This window comes from Heptranchias perlo, chromosome 6 (assembly GCF_035084215.1).
Source record: "Heptranchias perlo isolate sHepPer1 chromosome 6, sHepPer1.hap1, whole genome shotgun sequence".
Taxonomy (NCBI): Eukaryota; Metazoa; Chordata; class Chondrichthyes; order Hexanchiformes; family Hexanchidae; genus Heptranchias; species Heptranchias perlo.
The window spans coordinates 76745790-76763696 of NC_090330.1; the positions used below are offsets into that span (position 1 = coordinate 76745790).

The 17907-nt window shown below is 42.6% G+C and overlaps 1 protein-coding gene across 2 annotated transcripts in view; it reads left to right on the forward strand.

Moving 5' to 3' along the window:
* Positions 1–3568: 3568 nt before the first annotated feature.
* The window catches only part of nectin3b (nectin cell adhesion molecule 3b), a 236283-nt gene continuing 221944 nt past the window's right edge, over positions 3569–17907 (forward strand). The window contains exon 1 of one of the 2 annotated variants that reach the window (XM_067986465.1): positions 3569–3804. In XM_067986465.1, the coding sequence (XP_067842566.1) occupies positions 3750–3804 (55 nt within the window). In that variant the 5' untranslated portion in view covers positions 3569–3749. The remainder of the gene's footprint in view (positions 3805–17907) is intronic. The other variant, XM_067986464.1, reaches the window with a different exon arrangement.

Below are 17907 nucleotides of genomic sequence, written 5' to 3' on the forward strand. Positions count from 1 at the left end.
GTACCCCTTTCCTGTATTTGTTGTCACATTTTTATTCATGAGTTGAAATTTTGAACAGCATTTGAAATTTAGCTAAGAATACTGAAGATGCAAAAGCTTCATTCTTCCTGCATCACATCTAACCAAGATGGCTATACTGCATTAAAAAACTTAATAAAAAAATCCCAAACCAAATAAAAAAAAACTATTTTCAAAATGTTGGAAGTTTATAAATACATATGCTTACCACCTTTGTGGCAATATAGTTTGATTAGTTTTCCATACCTTAGTTTGTTTCCTTTTAATCTCTTTTGAAAGGTCTCCACAACGTGCACCATTCCCTGAATGAGACTATAGACAGGTGACCTAATCGCAGGCTTCTATCTGTGCAATAAATACCCTCCAATTTTGTTCTCTTTCATCCTCACTGATAGGAAACTAATTTACTCCCAGTTTTTCCCCTGCACCAGAATGCCCATCTGAAATCAGGAATTCTGTGAAGATGCACACCATCATTTAAGTCATGATTATTTTGTGCCACTGAATTGCCACTGTGATAATTTTCAAAATTTCTGTTATTGGAATCCAGGCGAGATTAATGGAGGTAAAGCTCCTCTCAAAGATGTTTTAAGGTGCCTAAATGAAATGAACTTTAGTGGTTTAATTTGTTCATACGGAATGTGAATTTACAGAACAAAACTGTCCATAACTTAGCACAAATTTAACTAAATTGCCAGTCTCATTCAGAGTGGTCATAAAGACAGCTCATATTGGAAATACAAACTTCACATTAACAAAAAAAACCAAACAAACCTCACATTGGTGTTATAGAGGGTATTCTTCTGAGGGCACACTGTTAGAGCAGACCAACGTGTAGGAGTGCTTGATACTGACACTGGGTCCAAAATGTGGCAAATGTTCCTCCACCAATCACATTTCTCACCTTGATAAGTGCAAAGTTACTTTCAATAAATGATCTGTATCACTTTTACATAATTTCAAACGTGTAAATTTTTTGGACAATGTTTTCTTGCAAAATACTCGTACAGAAACCCCTCTTTTCTTGCTCACTCGTCTGCTATTTTTCTGCAAAACTTGTTCAAAATAGAGAGCAGAAAATATGTTGCAAGTGGAAAAAATAGATTAACACCAGTTGCACTAGAAAAAAACTCCACAAATGACAGGCTGAAAACTTAGGCTGGAGCTCTGCCCATTTAGTAAAGACAGCATACAACAAAATCTTACAGTCCAAATGTTTTCAGGTACGATTCACAGTCTTTGCCAAGTTAGGTCTTACTCAAAGTGCTAAAATTGGCCACTGGGATAGGGAGGGTTGCTGCTCCTGATTGCTATCAAATGGCCTGTGCTGGAAAGTTTGGGCCATAGATGTTGGTTAAAGACAGATTCAGGATCATCTATGGTGCTTCTCTTGGATGAATAACCTGCAAATACTCATTGTCTAGACTCACACATGTTGGATGAGATACTGGAGACCCAGAGACGATTACCTGGCAGGAGTTAACTCCCAGAGGAGTTCAGAAAAATGAAAGAACATCGTAAAAAAAGAAACTCAGGCCTCTGGATTATGAAGCTAATATATGTAAAAGAACAGATATCGTCCTCCATTTGGGTACTAGGTAGTTTTGTGGTCATGGTACACAACTAGAAATCCAAATGTCATGAGTTCAAATTCCACCAGGACAAGTGGAGAGGCTGAATTCAATAAACCTGATAAGATGACTATATAAAATTACTAGATTATTGTAAAAACCCAACTGGTTCAGTAATGTTCTTTACGGAAGGTAACCTGCCACTCCTACCTCGGCTGGCCTACATATGATTCTAATCCCACACTAAGTGGTCAAAACTTTAATGCTTTCTGAAATGGCCTAATTCACTCAGTTGTAAACACAATTGCTACTACCACCTTTTTCAGGGCAACAAGGGATGGGTAATAAATGTGTCTTTGCCAGTGCTGCCCACATCCTGAGACCAAATAAAGAAACTATAGTGGAGATAAAAAGAAAACCCACAAATGTTATAAACAGAAAATGCTGGAAAGAACCGCATCAGTAAGTAACTGAGAGAAAAATGTTTCGGATGGGGTGAATTCTGATGAAGAGTTCCACCTAAATTGTTAATCTGCTTTTATCTTTCAAACACTAACTAACCTGCTGAGCTTTTCTGTTTCTATTTTGCTCTTATTATTGTGATTATCTTACAGATTTCAATTTTAAAAAATGTGTGTATTTCATCTTTCTTTTTTTAAAAAAGTGAGTTAGTCTATTTATCATATATGGCCAGAAATTTTGAATTTTTATTAAATTTTTAAATTAATTTTAATGCTGGTTCACTGTAGCCACACTTCGTTTGCATAACTAACAGTTGTTTGAAATTTTCATGTTAGTTTTTACTTTAATATTTTTAATAACCTTGTTGAACCAGAGAAAGGACTTCACACATGTAGAACAAATTAACTTTCACATGCACAGCATTGCACTGTAAAATGTCACAAATAACAAATAGCAAAAATACTACAAAATATTGAATCACTTTGGCCTTGAACATTGCTTTTAGAACTACTGCAATCAAAATTATGTTGCATAGAAATGTTTGTAATGTATTGGCTGTAGTAATTTTAATGGACCTGGCAGAACCTGCAGTAACTCCTCAAATTGAGATGAAAAAATACTGATATTAAATATTTAAATTTACTTACTGCATATATGGAATCTAAGATATTGTATATTTTAAATGGATTTATAAAATATAGACAAATTAAATAAATGCTTCAAAATAAATTGACGTAACTATGCAAAAACTGCATTATTCGTGTTCATAAACTGCTGAATCCATTTCAATGTCGCTTAAAATCTAATTAAATCATTAAAATTCCATTACAAATTACTATTTTAAGTCTTCTTGTGCAGTCACCACTATATTTTAATCATAACTACATTTTTCAAAAATGAAATGAATTTTGACTGCCCTCTATTTCGTACTGAGGAAGCGGATATATTTACATTTTATAAATGCCTGAAGTTCACATCCTTCGAGGACCGAAGGATGATTTCAACACCATGGAAGCGTCACTTTTACAGTTGCAAACATTTCTCTAAATACTATTCTAAATTATTAGACATTCACAGGACGTTATTTTGAAAGACATAAAAAACATGGTTGGGATTTGTAAAGCGTGCTGTGGAAAATTAAATCTCTTATAATCACCTCCTCCCTTTAAAGGGGGCACGTTGAATGTTTTGCCTAACCCGAAGAATGGCATATTTCGTAGACAACCCCTCGCAGCACTGTTTGCTTTGTTGATGCGTGCAAAAAACATGTTTGGCTGGAACAACCCAAGAGGATCGGGATAGGGAGCGTGATTCACATTTTGATAGCAACTTTGCAATCGCACACGCACAAAAATTCATTTATGGAAGAAAAAACTCACTGCAGCTGACCCAGCGTGTGAAGCAAAGAACTGAAGCTGACAACATGGTGTACCAGAGCGTGCATTTGTTAGTAGGGGTGGGGTGCGGCGCGGCGCGGCCCGGGTGGGTGTGTGCATTTGTTTGGTGTTGTCCCTGGCGCCTCCTCCCTGTGCTGCAGGCTGAGTGTCTCGCTCCGAGTCTCAGTCTCAGTCCCAGTGTCTGTGCGGTGCGGTGCGGTGCGCTCGCTCGCTCTCTCGCGCTGCCTGGGTTGCCAGGCTCGCTCGCGCTCTCTCTCTCTCTCTCTCTCTGGTTGCCAGGCTCCCCTCGGCTAGGTTAAAGATGGCGGGGACCGAGCCTGCTTCACCGTTCCCGCTGCTGCTGTTCCTGTTGTCGGGTAAGGACCCCGTTGCTGTGCTTTTTATTATTTGGTATCTGCCTATTGGTTTAATTTTTTGATTATCCCGGGCCCCGCTTTCTCTCGGAGTCGGACACAAAAGTTTGTCGGAGATTTCTCTCTCTCTCTCTCTCTGGCCGCGCTGAGGGGATCCCGGGAGGTGACAGCGGCTCCAGTCCCCCCGCGCAAAAAACTATCAACTTTTCCTCTCTCAGTCCGGAGTTTCGTCTATTTTTAATTGATTGAAATACATACATCTGCCGTTTCTGGCAAATGGATTTTAATCTGTTAACTTTTTTAATGTGTGTGTGAGAAAATTAATTGAAGAATGAGATTTTTTAAAAGTAGATTTTGTTGAGTTTTTTAAAATGTATTTAGTTGGCATTGTATCTATTTAGTGGTTGTTGGTTGTGGTTTGAGAGGTTTTGTTTGTTGAGGTTTGATGGGGGATAAGAGGCAGGTAGCCCGGCCCGGCCCGGTGTCATGGTGACCACTTTTTCCTTTTACTGACAAGCGGCTGCCTTTCTATCACCAGACAGTCTGCAAATTCTGGATTGAAACGCACCCTGGAAAACTGCTCCAGCATTTACTGTTATAATAAGTATTACTCTGGTATCACCGGAATTAAGAAGAACTATCGAGTGTCTGCGCTGAACATGCATTACAGTTGTTATTAAAACCGACTAGGTCTTCATATCAAATTAGTATTTGGCAGAATCTTGTTTCTTTGGAAATACATCTACTGTTAAAATGCAACACCTGAAGTACTTTTGAAATACTTTCTTGAGATTAGAGCCAAGAAAAATCTTAATTGCAGTACAGCATGTACCTTGAGTTCCACGTTTTGCAAGGTGTTCATAAAATGGGCAATGCATCTACAGTAGAGTGCAATGAACAGATTTGTACAAAGTTCAAGTACAAGGTGGAGACTTTCTGTTAATGGACAAGGTTCTAGATAAGATTTAGTACCCAGTCCCAGAATTCAGACAATGAGCATACTGTACTGCTCGTATTTACTTTCTTTACACTGTAAACCATTTTGTTTGACCAATGTGACTTCTGATTTGTATAAAGTATATTAGCATAGGAGGTACTATATCCATTGCACGATGTGCAGGGCTCGAGTCATTTTATTTTTTTAACCATAGATTTGTCCTGATAGCTTTTACTAGCATTTTTATGTTTGCAGTTAACAGAACTGAAGCAGTACATTGCTGTAGGGATGTGAACGTGTGAAAAGGGTGGTCAGATTTCCCTTCCTATCTCTATGTGTATTATGACTGGGGCATGCAAGTGTTCACATACACATTGAATGTGTTTTTGGTATGCTGTGACCAATTTTTATTTATTTCCCTGATTTGTCCATGTTAACTAATTACACAAGATACTTTGTTTCAAAAAATGATGAGGGGATGAAAGGCTGATACCTTTTCAGTTGATTTTTTTTCTGCACAGCTAAGACTTGAATTTAGCTAGGTTTTGTACATGCCAATTGGATTTATAATGTATCATGACTGGCTAAATCCAACAAGTGGGACCTGCATTTTCACAGCTTGCCTTTCTGCAGTGCTTCTCACACAGAAAGACATCTGAATGTTTTATGAGGTGGAACATGAACAAGTGGGCACCAAGCAGGAGGGGGGAAAGGGATTAACTGAAAGACTGAGGGGAGGGCAAAGGCACAATTGAAGAGAATTTAAAAAGAAATCAAACGCCACGTGTGTCATCGTTTTGCACAAACAAACTAGGTGCACAATTTGGTCATTATGGATAGTTTCCATATTTATTTAGTAATCTGTAATCCCTCTTCTCCCAATACAAAAGTGGCTGATTTCCACAAAAAGTGAAATTTACTGTATGATTGAGTTATTTTCCATTTGGTAATTTCAGTATTAAGATGATTTGCATTGATCATGAGCTGCAAAAAAGGGACAGTGCACAGCTTTGAAGTATTGGTGAAAATCATCAGTTTAGTTAAACACCTGTGTTTAAACATTTGATTAGGTAAGAAGAAACATGCCTTGCTTTCCTTTTTTTGAGAAAGTTGAAATTTTTTATTGTCACTCTTGCAGGCAGATTATGGCACTTATCTGGCACAAATCTGCACAAGTTCTTATCTGAGTCTTGTAAAGTGGAATTCAGTCAGCTGATCTGCCTCCTGGAATACCATACTTATCGAATATTTAAAACCAAAAGCTCTACACTCATCAGTAAAGATGTGGAGATGCCGGTGATGGACTGGGGTTGACAATTGTAAACAATTTTACAACACCAAGTTATAGTCCAGCAATTTTATTTTAAATTCACAAGCTTTCGGAGGCTTCCCCCATCGTCAGGTGAACGATGTGAAATTTTTTTCACATCGTTCACCTGACGAAGGGGGAAGCCTCCGAAAGCTTGTGAATTTAAAATAAAATTGCTGGACTATAACTTGGTGTTGTAAAATTGTTTACACTCATCAGTAAAGACAGGAATGTTAGTTCCCTCTCGCACTTGTTGGTTTTAGCCAGTCATGATACGTTGCAAATCCATTGGAAAGGAAATATCATCATTCTACATTGGTATGTTAGAGCATGGTTTGGGAATTGCATTGTGCACAGGAGATTGATTTTCAAGGATAATAGTTCCAGCAAACAGTTAAAGATGGTATATTGAGTACCATCAAACAGCTGCTGTGTAATAAGTCATATGGATATGAAAAGTGACAAAGCTTGAGTCCACTGGCACGCTGACTATGCAGCATTTTCATTAGTTGTACAGAATTGCTTGCATTTCATTCCCTACTTCAAATGTTTTTTGTTTAAGCTTCACAAAATGAAAAGCAGTTTCGTTCTATCCGTTTCCTGGAAAAGGCAAATCCTTCAGTTCATAAAACTCACTGGGCTTAGACCACAGTACATAATAATGAAGTGTGTATTTTAGTAGTACAATTGCAAATCTAGCTGTCCTGCAGTATTACTGTAGCGCAGGGGCCATTGTGCAGACAGGTTTGCTGTTGTTTTCCCTTTACACCTGTTGGTGATTTTTGGATTGATTCCTGCTGACAGACTTTTTGTTGGGACAGTTGTTCTGCAAGCGCAGCTGTGTGAATTGATTGCATGCTCCAAAATGTAGTTTCACCTCAAAAATCTTTTCAAAATATTTGAGCTATGCACATTTTGTAACTTGTTGTGATGCTGCAACTCTGTTGAGCATGTTTTTAATTGAGTTGGTTATAATGTCTTAAAGTTACACTTCACTAAAAGTGCGAGAGTTTCCAAGAGATATAGAATATATTACAGTTGGTCATTATTTTCCAGAAGGTAGAGCATTTTTGCTTAATTTTAGCTGTGTATTGAAAGAAAACCAAATAAGTTTTTAATGTGTAGCTTGTGTGGATTTTTTTTTAATGTCAAGCTCCAGTGGATCTTTTTTAAAACTTCAATTTAAGCATGAGAAGATGGCTGCTTTGTTAGTTTGTGTGGCATATATGTTCAAATAGAGAGCTGCTACTCTGCCTCACTTAAGTGCCTCATTAAAATCATTTGCCAGGGAGCATTTTGGAATTTGGTAACTAATTTGTCATTTCCATTACACGTAAACATAGGAACAGGAGTAGGCCATTCAGGCCCTCAAGCCTGTACTGCCATTCAGTTAGATCAAGCTGATCTGTATCTGAACTCTACCCACCTTGGTTCTGTAACTCTTAATACCCTTGCCTAACAAAAATCTATCAGTCTCAGTTTTGAAATTTTCAATTGACCTAGTCTCAACAGCTTTTTGGGGGGAGAGAGTTCCTGATTTCCGCTACCCTTTGTGTGAAGAAGTGCTTTCTGATATCGCCCCTGAAGGACCTAGCTCTAATTTGAAGATTATGCCCCCTTGTTCTGTACTCTCCCACCAGAGGAAATAGTTTCTCTCTATCTACCCTATCAAATCCTTTAATCATCTTAAACACTTCAATTAGATCATGATTTAATCTATTATATTCAAGGGAATGCAAGCCTACCCTATGCAATCAGGCCTCATAATTTAACCCTTTTAACCCCAGTATCATTCTGGTGAATCTGCGCTGCACCCCCACAAAGGCCAATATATCCTCCCTGAGGTGCGGTGCCCAGAGCTGAATGCAGTACTCTAAATGGGGTCTAACCAAAGCTTTATTTATATAACTGTAGCATAACTTCCACCCCTTTGTATTTCAGCCCTCTTGAGATAAAGGCCAACATTCCACTAGCCTTTTAAATTATTTTTTGTACTTGTCCACTAGCTTTTAGTGATTTCTGTACTTGGACCCCTACATTTCTCTGTTCATCCACAGTTCCTAGATTCTCATCTAGAAAATACCCTGATCTATCTTTCTCAGGTCCAAAGTGGATGACCTCACACTTTCCCACATTGAACTCCATCTGCCACAGGTTTCCCCACTCACTTAATCTATCAATGTCCCTTTGCAACTTTCTGATCCCATCTATAATATTTACTGTGCCATCTAACTCAGTGCCATCAGCAAACTTCGATATATGGCTCTTTATTCCTTCATCCAAGTCATTTATAAATATAGTGAAAAACTGCAGCCCTGGTACAGATCCCTGGGGGACACCACTAGTCACATTCAGCCAATTTGAGTACGTACCCATTACCCCTACTCTCTCTCTCCTACAGCCTAACCAATTCCCTATCCTAGCCAATAGGTTGCCTCCAATTTCATGCACCCTCATTTGTATTAAGTTTCTTATGTGGAACCTTGTCGAATGCCTTTGAATGTCTATATAAATAACATCCATAGACATTCCCATATCTACCACGATAGTTACCTCCTCAAAAAATTCAATTAGGTTTATTTACAAATCCATGCTGCTTCTCTGATCAACTCATTTGTCCAAATGCTCAGTCACTCTTTCCCTAATAACAGATTATAGTAACTGCCCCACAACTGATATTAGACTAATGCGCTTATAATTTCCTAGTTTATCTCTCTCGCCCTTCTTAAATAGTGGAGTGGCATTGGCAGTTTGCCAACCCAAGGGGACAATTCCTGAATCGAGAGAGTTATTGAAGATCATGACTAATGCATCAACAATTTCCTCACCTATTTATTTTAAAACCCTGGAGTGGAAACCATTGGGTGCTGGGGATTTGGCTGTCTCATTAGTTTCTGCAACATTTTTTTAACTTGTATTGAATCTAGTTAGTTAGTTAGTTCCTTCCATAATTTATCTTTACTTTTCCTTATATCTCTGGTATTTTATCTTCATCCTCTAAATCTCTCTTATTCACAGTTCTCACCATTTAGAAAATACTCTGATCTATCTTCCTTAATTCCAAAGTGGATGACCTCACACTTTCCCACATTGAACGCCATCTGCCACAGTTTTGCTCACTCACTTAATCTAGCAATGTCCCTTTGCAACTTTCTGCATTACTACACTATTTACTGTGCCACTTAACTTGAATGTTGTATCTAACTAGAGGTCAGATTAAATAATGAACCATAAAAATGACGCTTGAGCATTTGAACCCTGAGATACGAATGTAACTTTCATACACTTTTTTGTGTGTGCTTCTTTTTCTGTCTATTGTGTAATAGACTCATTTTTATTTATTATGCTGTTGTGAGGTTCAAGTGCTGTGACCTGGGCTGAAGGGTGTTGCAACTAATTGTGCTGTGACCTGAAAAATAAATATTTCCTCTACCCCTTTTTCTTCCAAAGCAGTGAGTTACCATTTTATGTACAGTGCTATGTTTTCTATATCAGTTGAGGGGTTCTGGTGACCTGGCATATCATGAGACCAAATCTTGGGCAATTCAAACATCATTGGAATCTTGTTTGTGTTCCAGCTTCCGATACATTCCTACTTGTCAGTATATTTTTCTAATCTTTTAACTTCTACATTTTCTCTTGTGGTTCTTTCAATTGTATGCTCTATCCCTGCAACCAAGTTTTACAAGTTCCAATCAATTTTACCAATCTTGTACTTTAGCTGTTGATTTTGCCCTGTAGGCTCACCAAGGGACAAAAAGAAGGAATCTCAGAAGCTGTACACTGTTTATGTTATAGATAGAACTGGTTTTATTCATGACACATTTTATACTTTTCATGCAGCAAAGTAAAAATGTCACTACCCCTAAATAAAAATAAGTACAAGTTGCTACTTTCCACCTTTCTAGGTAGTAGCATTCTCACCTCTTGAGTCAGAAGTTTGTGGGCTCAGGCTCCACTCCAGAGACTTGGTCATGTAATCTAGGCTGGCACTTAAGTGCATTGCTGAGGGAGTGCTGCACTGTTGGAGGTGTCATCTTTCAGATGAATCATTAAATGCCCATCTGCACTCTCAAGTGGACGGAAAAGATTTCAGCAGGGGAGTTCTCCTAAAGCAAAATACTGCAGATGCTGGAAATCTGAAATAAAAACAGAAAATGCTGGAAAAGCTCAGCAAATGAGGCAGCATCTGTGGAGAAAGAAACAGAATTAACGTTTCGGGTCGAAGACTAAAGGTTTTCAACCTGAAATGTTCTGATGAAAGGCCTTCGACCTGAAACGTTAACATTTATCACTCAACCAACGCCACCAGAAGGAAACAAATTATCTGGTCATTTATCTCATTGCTGTTTCTGGATCCTTACTGTGCACAAATTGCCATATTTCCCTACATTACAACAGTGACTACACTTCAAAATGTCTTCATTGGCTGTGAAGCGCTGTGGACATCTTGGTCGTGAAAGATGCTATATAAATACAAGTTTGTTCGTTCTGCATGCAACAATTCTGGATAGCAGTCTAGTAGACCAAAAGAACCATAACCAATCTTGCAATTCCAGTGGATTCACCTCAGTGCCTTTTAAAAAAAATTTTCGCCACTAGTCTTCAGCCTATCGCTATTATAACTTCTTTTTCTTTCATCGGTGTATTTTTCTCCCTCTTTCCACCCTCCCCCCGCCCCCCTATTCAAACTCATACTTTTCCAGGAACTCCAACCCAGGTTGGTGTTGCTTATCCATTATTCCTTGTCGTCTTGTCTTTTCTATTTCTTCCAACTTGGTGTCCTGCACTGTGAACTGTAGCCTTTTGCTCAGGCATGTCATAAAACGGACAAAATCTTTTTTTTAAGGCAATCAGAACTCTCTTACACCAGGTTTATTTTTATATAAAATGTTATATTTTGAGCAACTTTTTGTATTTTCTGTTTGCGCATTATTGGTTGTGGCAACAATTCCTTTCTGTTCGTAGAACATTTTTTTACTTGGGTCAGCATGGCAATTCTGAAGAAAGTATGGCAGTATCTGTCACGTCTCAATAGTGTGATATTTGTATAACAGAAATACAGCGCATTACAAAAAGATTTTGAAAGCTTTCATCAAAATGAATGGAGGTTCTGGCGATATTAGTGAGTTTCCTCTGCTGTTTTTGAAATGCACACTGAATATTCAGCATGTTCAGATATTCAAAAATCTATTGTTGCGTGACCTTGTCTCTTCCTCTCCTCCTCTTTCTCTCTGGGGCCCACCCCCCCCCCAGATTTAGTGGAAAACCATCCATTTACTTTTTCAATGTATGTAGTTAAAAGCTATTGTTTCCTGGTAGTCTTATTCAGCACAGAAATATGTTGTATTGTGATGGAGGATTGGACGATTTATGGTGTCACATGATGCCAATTACCTTCCTCTTTATTACCCTTTAAGCTAAGGTAGCTTGTTCATCGCTTATATTTGTAAAAAAACGGTGATTGTGAGTTTAAGGTGCTATTTTAATCTTGTTTTGCTATTGAGCATTCACAAACCATTTGAGCTTTGTTTTTTTTCATGGCGGCTTGGTTGAGTAACTGCCATATAATTTACTGTAACCTATCTTATTTTGTACGTAACCTCGCTGAGCATAAAGTAATTTTAACCCATTGGTACAATGACAAGGGTAGACTGCTAAAATAATGCACTTTCGGAACACGAGAAACAAAATTGCAGACTTGCGTTTAAGTGATAATGTTCACAAGGGAATTTTAAACTAACCATCAACATCATTAGATTGGCACAGCTGTAACTTACAGCAAGCCAGGTTTGGAATTTAGGCTTTTTCCCAACAATTTTCTCATGTTTACATAAGCAGACCAAATCCCCAATGATTGAAACTTAAGTTTTATTTTTTGCCATGACTGGGTTAGGTTGCCCAGACTTTGCAGTTAATCCTCAATGGTAGTAAATTACTTAATGCAGAATATGTGGGATGCCAACTGCAATTTCTATTACCTCAGAACATGGAAAATAAGGCAGCTGGATCATTTGTCCATCACAACCCGCCTCCTTAGACTTTCCTCCTAAACCCCAACCCTAACTTGGACTTCAAATGTGAGGAACTTGTGGATTTCTTTTTGCATAAAATTGAGTTAATCAGCAAAGCTGCCATTGTCTAAACTTTCCTCCTCCAACACCCATTTCTCCTTGCTATTCTCCATCCAACCAGCCCTCACCCAACCAGTTCTCACTTCTCCATCTTAGCCCTCAACACACTCCTCTTGCCCATGAAGCCTACCACCTGTTCCCTTGATCCTCTTGTGTCCCTGACCATGCAACTTCACTTCTTGAGCCAACAACTTGCAATTATATAGCACCTTTAATGTAGAAAAAGTCCCACAGCACTTCACGAAGGTGTAATCAAATAAAATGGACCCCAAGACAAGGAGAAATTAGGAAACGAGACCAAAAGCTTCGTCAGAGAGGTAGCTTTTAAAAGGGGTCTTAAAGGTGGAGAGTTAGGTGGAGGAGTTTATGGAAGGAGTTGTAGAAAGTTAGGCCTAGACAGTTGAAGACACAAACGCCAATTGTGGGGTGTAGGGAGGGGGTTGTCCAAAGGCCTAGAGTTGGAGGAACCGAGAGTTCTGGGGGTGTGGTTGTAAGGCTGCAGGTGGTTAGAGATATGGAGGGGTAAGGGCATAAAGGAATTTAAATTTGAGGCAGCGGGTGACTGGGAGCCAATCTAGATCAGCAAGAACAGGAGTGATTGGTGAGTGGAACTTGTTGAATGGGATAGGATATGGGCAGCAGAGTTTTAAACGAGCTGAAGTTTATGGAGGAACATTGGGATAGTTGAATCTGGAAGTGACAAAAGAACAGATGAGAGTTTCAACACAAAATGGGATGAAGCAAGGGCAGAAGCAGGTGATGTTACAGAGGTGGAAGTTGGTGGTCCTTGTGAAGGACAGGCTATGGGGTCATGAGCTCAGCTCAGGGTCAAAAAGGATGCCGAAGTTGTGAACAGTCTGATTCAACCTGAGATGGTGGCTTGGGAGAAAAATGGAATTGGTAGTATGGATACGGAGTTTGCCACAGGGGAGCCAATGACAATGGCTTCGGTCAGCGTTCATGTGGAGGCTGACCCAGATTCTTCGGATGATGCTGCCAAGGTACAACATGTATATGCGGAAGAGGAGGGGTCCAAGAATAGATCCTGGGAGACTCCAGAGGTAATGGAGGTGGGGGTGGAAGGGAAACCATTGCTGGCTAGGATCAAATGGGTAAGGGTGAAACCAAGCAAGGGTAGACCCACTGAGCTGGACAAGAGGAGGGTGTGATCAACCACACAAAATGTTGCGGAGATCAAAGAGGACAAGGAGGGATAATGCATCATGGTTATAGCTGTAGAGGAAATCCTTTGTGACTTTGGTTAGGGCTATTTTGGAGCAGGGGCATGGGTGGAAACCTGATTGGAGAGATTCACATGGAGTTGTGGGAAGGATAGGCACAGATATGGGAGGCGACAGTGCGTTGAAGGACTTTGGAGAGGGAGGTAGGTGATTGCAAACTACCGCGCCAAGCACAATGGGGTTGAGGTTAGATTTTTTTTTTGAGGGTGGAAATTATGGCAGTTTTGAAAGGGAGAGGACTTTTTACAATGTCAGCTAGCTTGGGGACCAGGAAGGGAAGTTGGGTGGTCAGCAGTTTAGTGGGAATGGGGTCAAGGGAGTGGTAGATGGGTCACATGAACACTGAGCTTGGAGAGAAACTGGAGAGATATGCGGGCTCAGGGCTGGGGCAGGGTAGGGAGGGGAAGCAGCTGAACGGATGATCTGAGTCTTAGTGATAATGCAGTCCATGAGCTCCTTGCACACATCGTTGGAGGGGAGTGACCATAAGAGGTAGGAGTAGGCCATTCGGCCCCTTGAACTTGCTCCACCATTCAATGAGATCATGGCTGATCTGATTCTTACCTCAACTCCACTTTCCCGTCTTTTCCCCATATCCTTTGATTCCCTTGCTGATCAAAAATTTGTCTAACTCAGCCTCGAATGTATTCAATGACTCAGCCTCCACAGCTTTTTGGGATAAAGAATTCCAAAGATTCACAACCCTCTGGGAGAAGAAATTCCTCCTAATTTCCGTCTTAAACGGACGACCCCTTATTCTGAGACTATGCCCCCTAGTTTTAGATACCCCCATGAGGGGTAACATCCTCTCAGCATTAACCCTATCGAGTCCCCTCAGAATCTTGTATGTTACAATAAGATCTCCTCTCATTCTTCTAAACTCCAATGAGTATAGACCCAACCTGTTCAATCTTTCCTCATAAGACAACCCTTCCATACCCAAAATCAACCTAATGAACCTTCTCTGAACTGCCTCCAATGCAAGTATGTCCTTCCTTAAATAAGGGCACCAGAACTGTACGCAGTACTCCAGGTGTGGTCTCACCAGCACCCTGTACAGTTGTAACATTACTTCCCTGCTTTTATACTCGATCCCCCTAGAAATAAAGGCCAATATTCCGTTTGCCTTCTGGATTACCTGCTGCACCTGTATGTTGACTTTTTGTGTTTCATGTACGAGGACACCCAGATCCCTCTGTACTTCAGCATTTTGTAGTATTTCTCCATTCAAATAATATTTTGCTTTTTTATTTTTCCTCCCAAAGTGGATGACCACATTATATTGCATCTGCTACATTTTTGCCCATTCGCTTAACCTGTCAATATCCCTTTGCAGACACTTTGGGCTCGATTTTCGCACCCCCGAGTGGGTGCGTTCGTGGTGGGGGGGCTGCAAAAATCGGGGATTCCCGGGGCGGGTCTGGAGCCCGGCTCCAACCCGCCCACTTCTGGGTTCCCCAGTGACACGCTAACATGTGCGCGCAGCCCCCGCATGTGGGACACCCGCCGGCAATTAAAGCCGGCGGAGTGCCACTTAAAGTACTTGAACAGGTACTTCAGGCTGTTTACAGACCTGATTGACCTGATATTTTAGGAGGGGTGGGATTTTGAAATGAACTGAGACTGTTTCCCGTACTGGGGGAAACACTCTCAGTTCAAATGGACGTCCTGCAGCCTGTGGCAGCTGCAAAGTTTTGTTTGACAGGTGTGGGGGGGAGACCCTCACTCATTGCAGGAGGCCACTCTGTCACTTTGGACAAAGTTTGGCCTCCACCACCCTCCTCCTAACAATAAGATTCACAAACTTGCACACTTACTTACCTTGCGGACCCCCTCAAACGTACATCTTCTGGATGGGGGCCGTAGTAGCTGCAGTCATGACCTCCTCAGAGGACGAACAGCATCACCAGCCTCGCCGGCCACGCCTTCCACCTCTGATACTTGGAGCTCCACAACACAGTGCTGTGACACATCCACCTGCACAGCAGGAGGGAGGGCAACCGCAGAGAGAGATGTGTCGCAGAAGGTACTACCCTCGCCACAGGGTCTACAGACCGAGGCTTAGCTTCCTGGACCTCTCTGAGCAGCAGTGCACATGGAGGCTCGGAGTCACTCGACATGTAGTCGTGGACATCTGCAGCCTCCTTCACGCCGAGCTGCTCCCGGCTGGCCCGAGCACCATCTTCTTACCTGTCGCTGTCAAAGTCACCACTCCCCTCAACAACTTCTCCTCCGCATCCTTCCAGGGTGCCACCGGGGACATCGCCGATGTCTTTCAGTTGTCTGCACAAAAGAGCCCTGCAAATACACCGACACCCACTCTGCAGTGACCCAATGGGTGGCATCAAGTGTGCGTGTTCATGGTGAACCCCATGAAAGGGACCTATTCCACAAGCCAGTCAAGAATGGGCAAGACGTGGCAGTAGTGGTGATAATAATAGGATTTATTGTGCATGTGGCAGAAAACAAATATAAATAAAAAAACATGACAAATCGTCAAACACCCTTGTGCATTCCCTTTGTGCTCACAAAACCTTTGCCTTGCGTTTACGGGAACCCCTACGTGGTGCTACCCCTGTGGCTTCAGCAGAGATAGTGGCAGGTTGCTCTTGTCTATGCCCTGACCGATTAGATGCTCTATGCGAACGCCCTCTGGGTTTCGGTGCTCGTGAGGGCCTCTCCAAAGACTGCTCCACCTGCAACTGTGCAGAGGCAGAGGGGGCAGCATTTCGGGTACTGGTTGAGAGGGGGCAACGGGTGAGACGTGGGAGCGCTTTGAGTGGCGTTCCCACTTCCATGTCCCCTTTCACCATCATCCCTCTCCTGGCCCAGGCCCACATCACTCCTTCCACCCTGCTGGATGACTGTTTGGAGGGCTTGTGTGAGGCCTTGGACGGCCACCTGTGAAGTATCTGTCAGCCTGCTTAAGGCGGCAGAATGTTGCTCACCCCGAGTCCGAACGGCCGTTGTCAGGGCCTGAATGGACTCATTGAGCCGTGCTCGATGGAGGCTCGCCTTTCCTGCACTTACCCGCGACACTATCAGAGCGATGCCTTCACGTCCCTGCGACACTATCTCGCAGATACCCTCCTGTACCTGTGCCACCATTCCCCTCATGCAGGAGTTGGACTCCTCCATCCTCTGCGCGTGGCACCTGTTCCAGCACCTCGGCACTCTCCACAATCGCGCAATGTGCTGCTGCCCCTCGATGACTCTCCTTTTCATGGCTGGCCCCCAAGGTTTAGCGTCTGGGTCCAGCTGAGCAGAGCCTGGAGAAGAGTGCTCCCACCGACGCGGACTCTCCACGGCTACCCCTGCCACCAGGGTCTGCTCGTGCTTGCGTGTGCGTGGTGACTCACCATGTGCAAGCCCAACTAAGTGAGGACGGGGACCCACCGAGGTGTGTGCATCTGCGCTGGTGGATGCATGGCTCAGATGTGACGATGGACCCTCAGAGGCCGGCGGGTCCTCCAAGGAATCGCCCTCCATGGTCAGGGCGCTCGCAGATGGGCCTGCAAGAGAACAGAAAGCAATATTAGGCATGTGGACAGATGTTGAGGTGCTGCAGATGCCAAGTGATGCTCAGATCATTCGCTATCATGAGTGCAGAGTGTTAGCTTTCTGTCACCGGCTGCTTGTGCAATCCCGGCCTCGGTATCCACTACGGACAGGCACTCCAGCGTGCGGCTGATCTCCAATGCCTGCTGCTCTCGTCTGTTAGTACCACCTGGTGTGGCGGGCCCCCTCCCGTCCTTGCCCTCTCCCAGGCGTTCTGGCATCTCCTCGCAAGGCAAAACACAGAGGCGTGATTGCGTGATGGTTGCATGGTGACCCATTGCATGCATTGGTGTGGGTGGGGTTGAGCGTGAGGGAGATGCATGGGAGGGTGTGTGTGCAACATAGCCATGATATTGTATGAGGATTGGGTTGCGTGGTAGTGTTCGAATGGGGACAGGGGCGGTGAGGATGATAGTTGAGTGGATGTGAGGAGTGATGCGAGAGTTATGGTGGCAGTGCAGAAGGGGTTATGTGGTGGTGGAGGTGATGTGGAAGATGGAATGTGGGAGAATGCGTAAGTATACTCATTTTGCTGACCTGCTTAGGTTATTAAATCTCTTCCTGCACTGGACCCAGGTTCGTGGCACATTGCCGCTGCTGGTGACCTCCTCGGCCACCTCCAGCCAGGCCGCCTTCGTGGTGGAGGGAGGGAACTTCCTCCCATCGGATGGGAAAAGGATTTCCCTCCCCCCTCCTCCTCCACCCCATCCAGCAGCACCTGGAGTGAGGAGTCCGAAAATCTTGGGGCACCTTTTCCTCTGGTTGTTTGCTGCAGGAGGAGTATTGGTGGACTGCCCCTTTTAAATAGGGCTTCTCCAGCTGACCGACTGTGCTGCGCATGCGCAGTCCGCCCGCTGCGCAGCTTTCCAGTGCGAAACCAGGAAGCAAAGGTAAGTGGCTCCAATTAGCCTTCTATTACATGCGGAG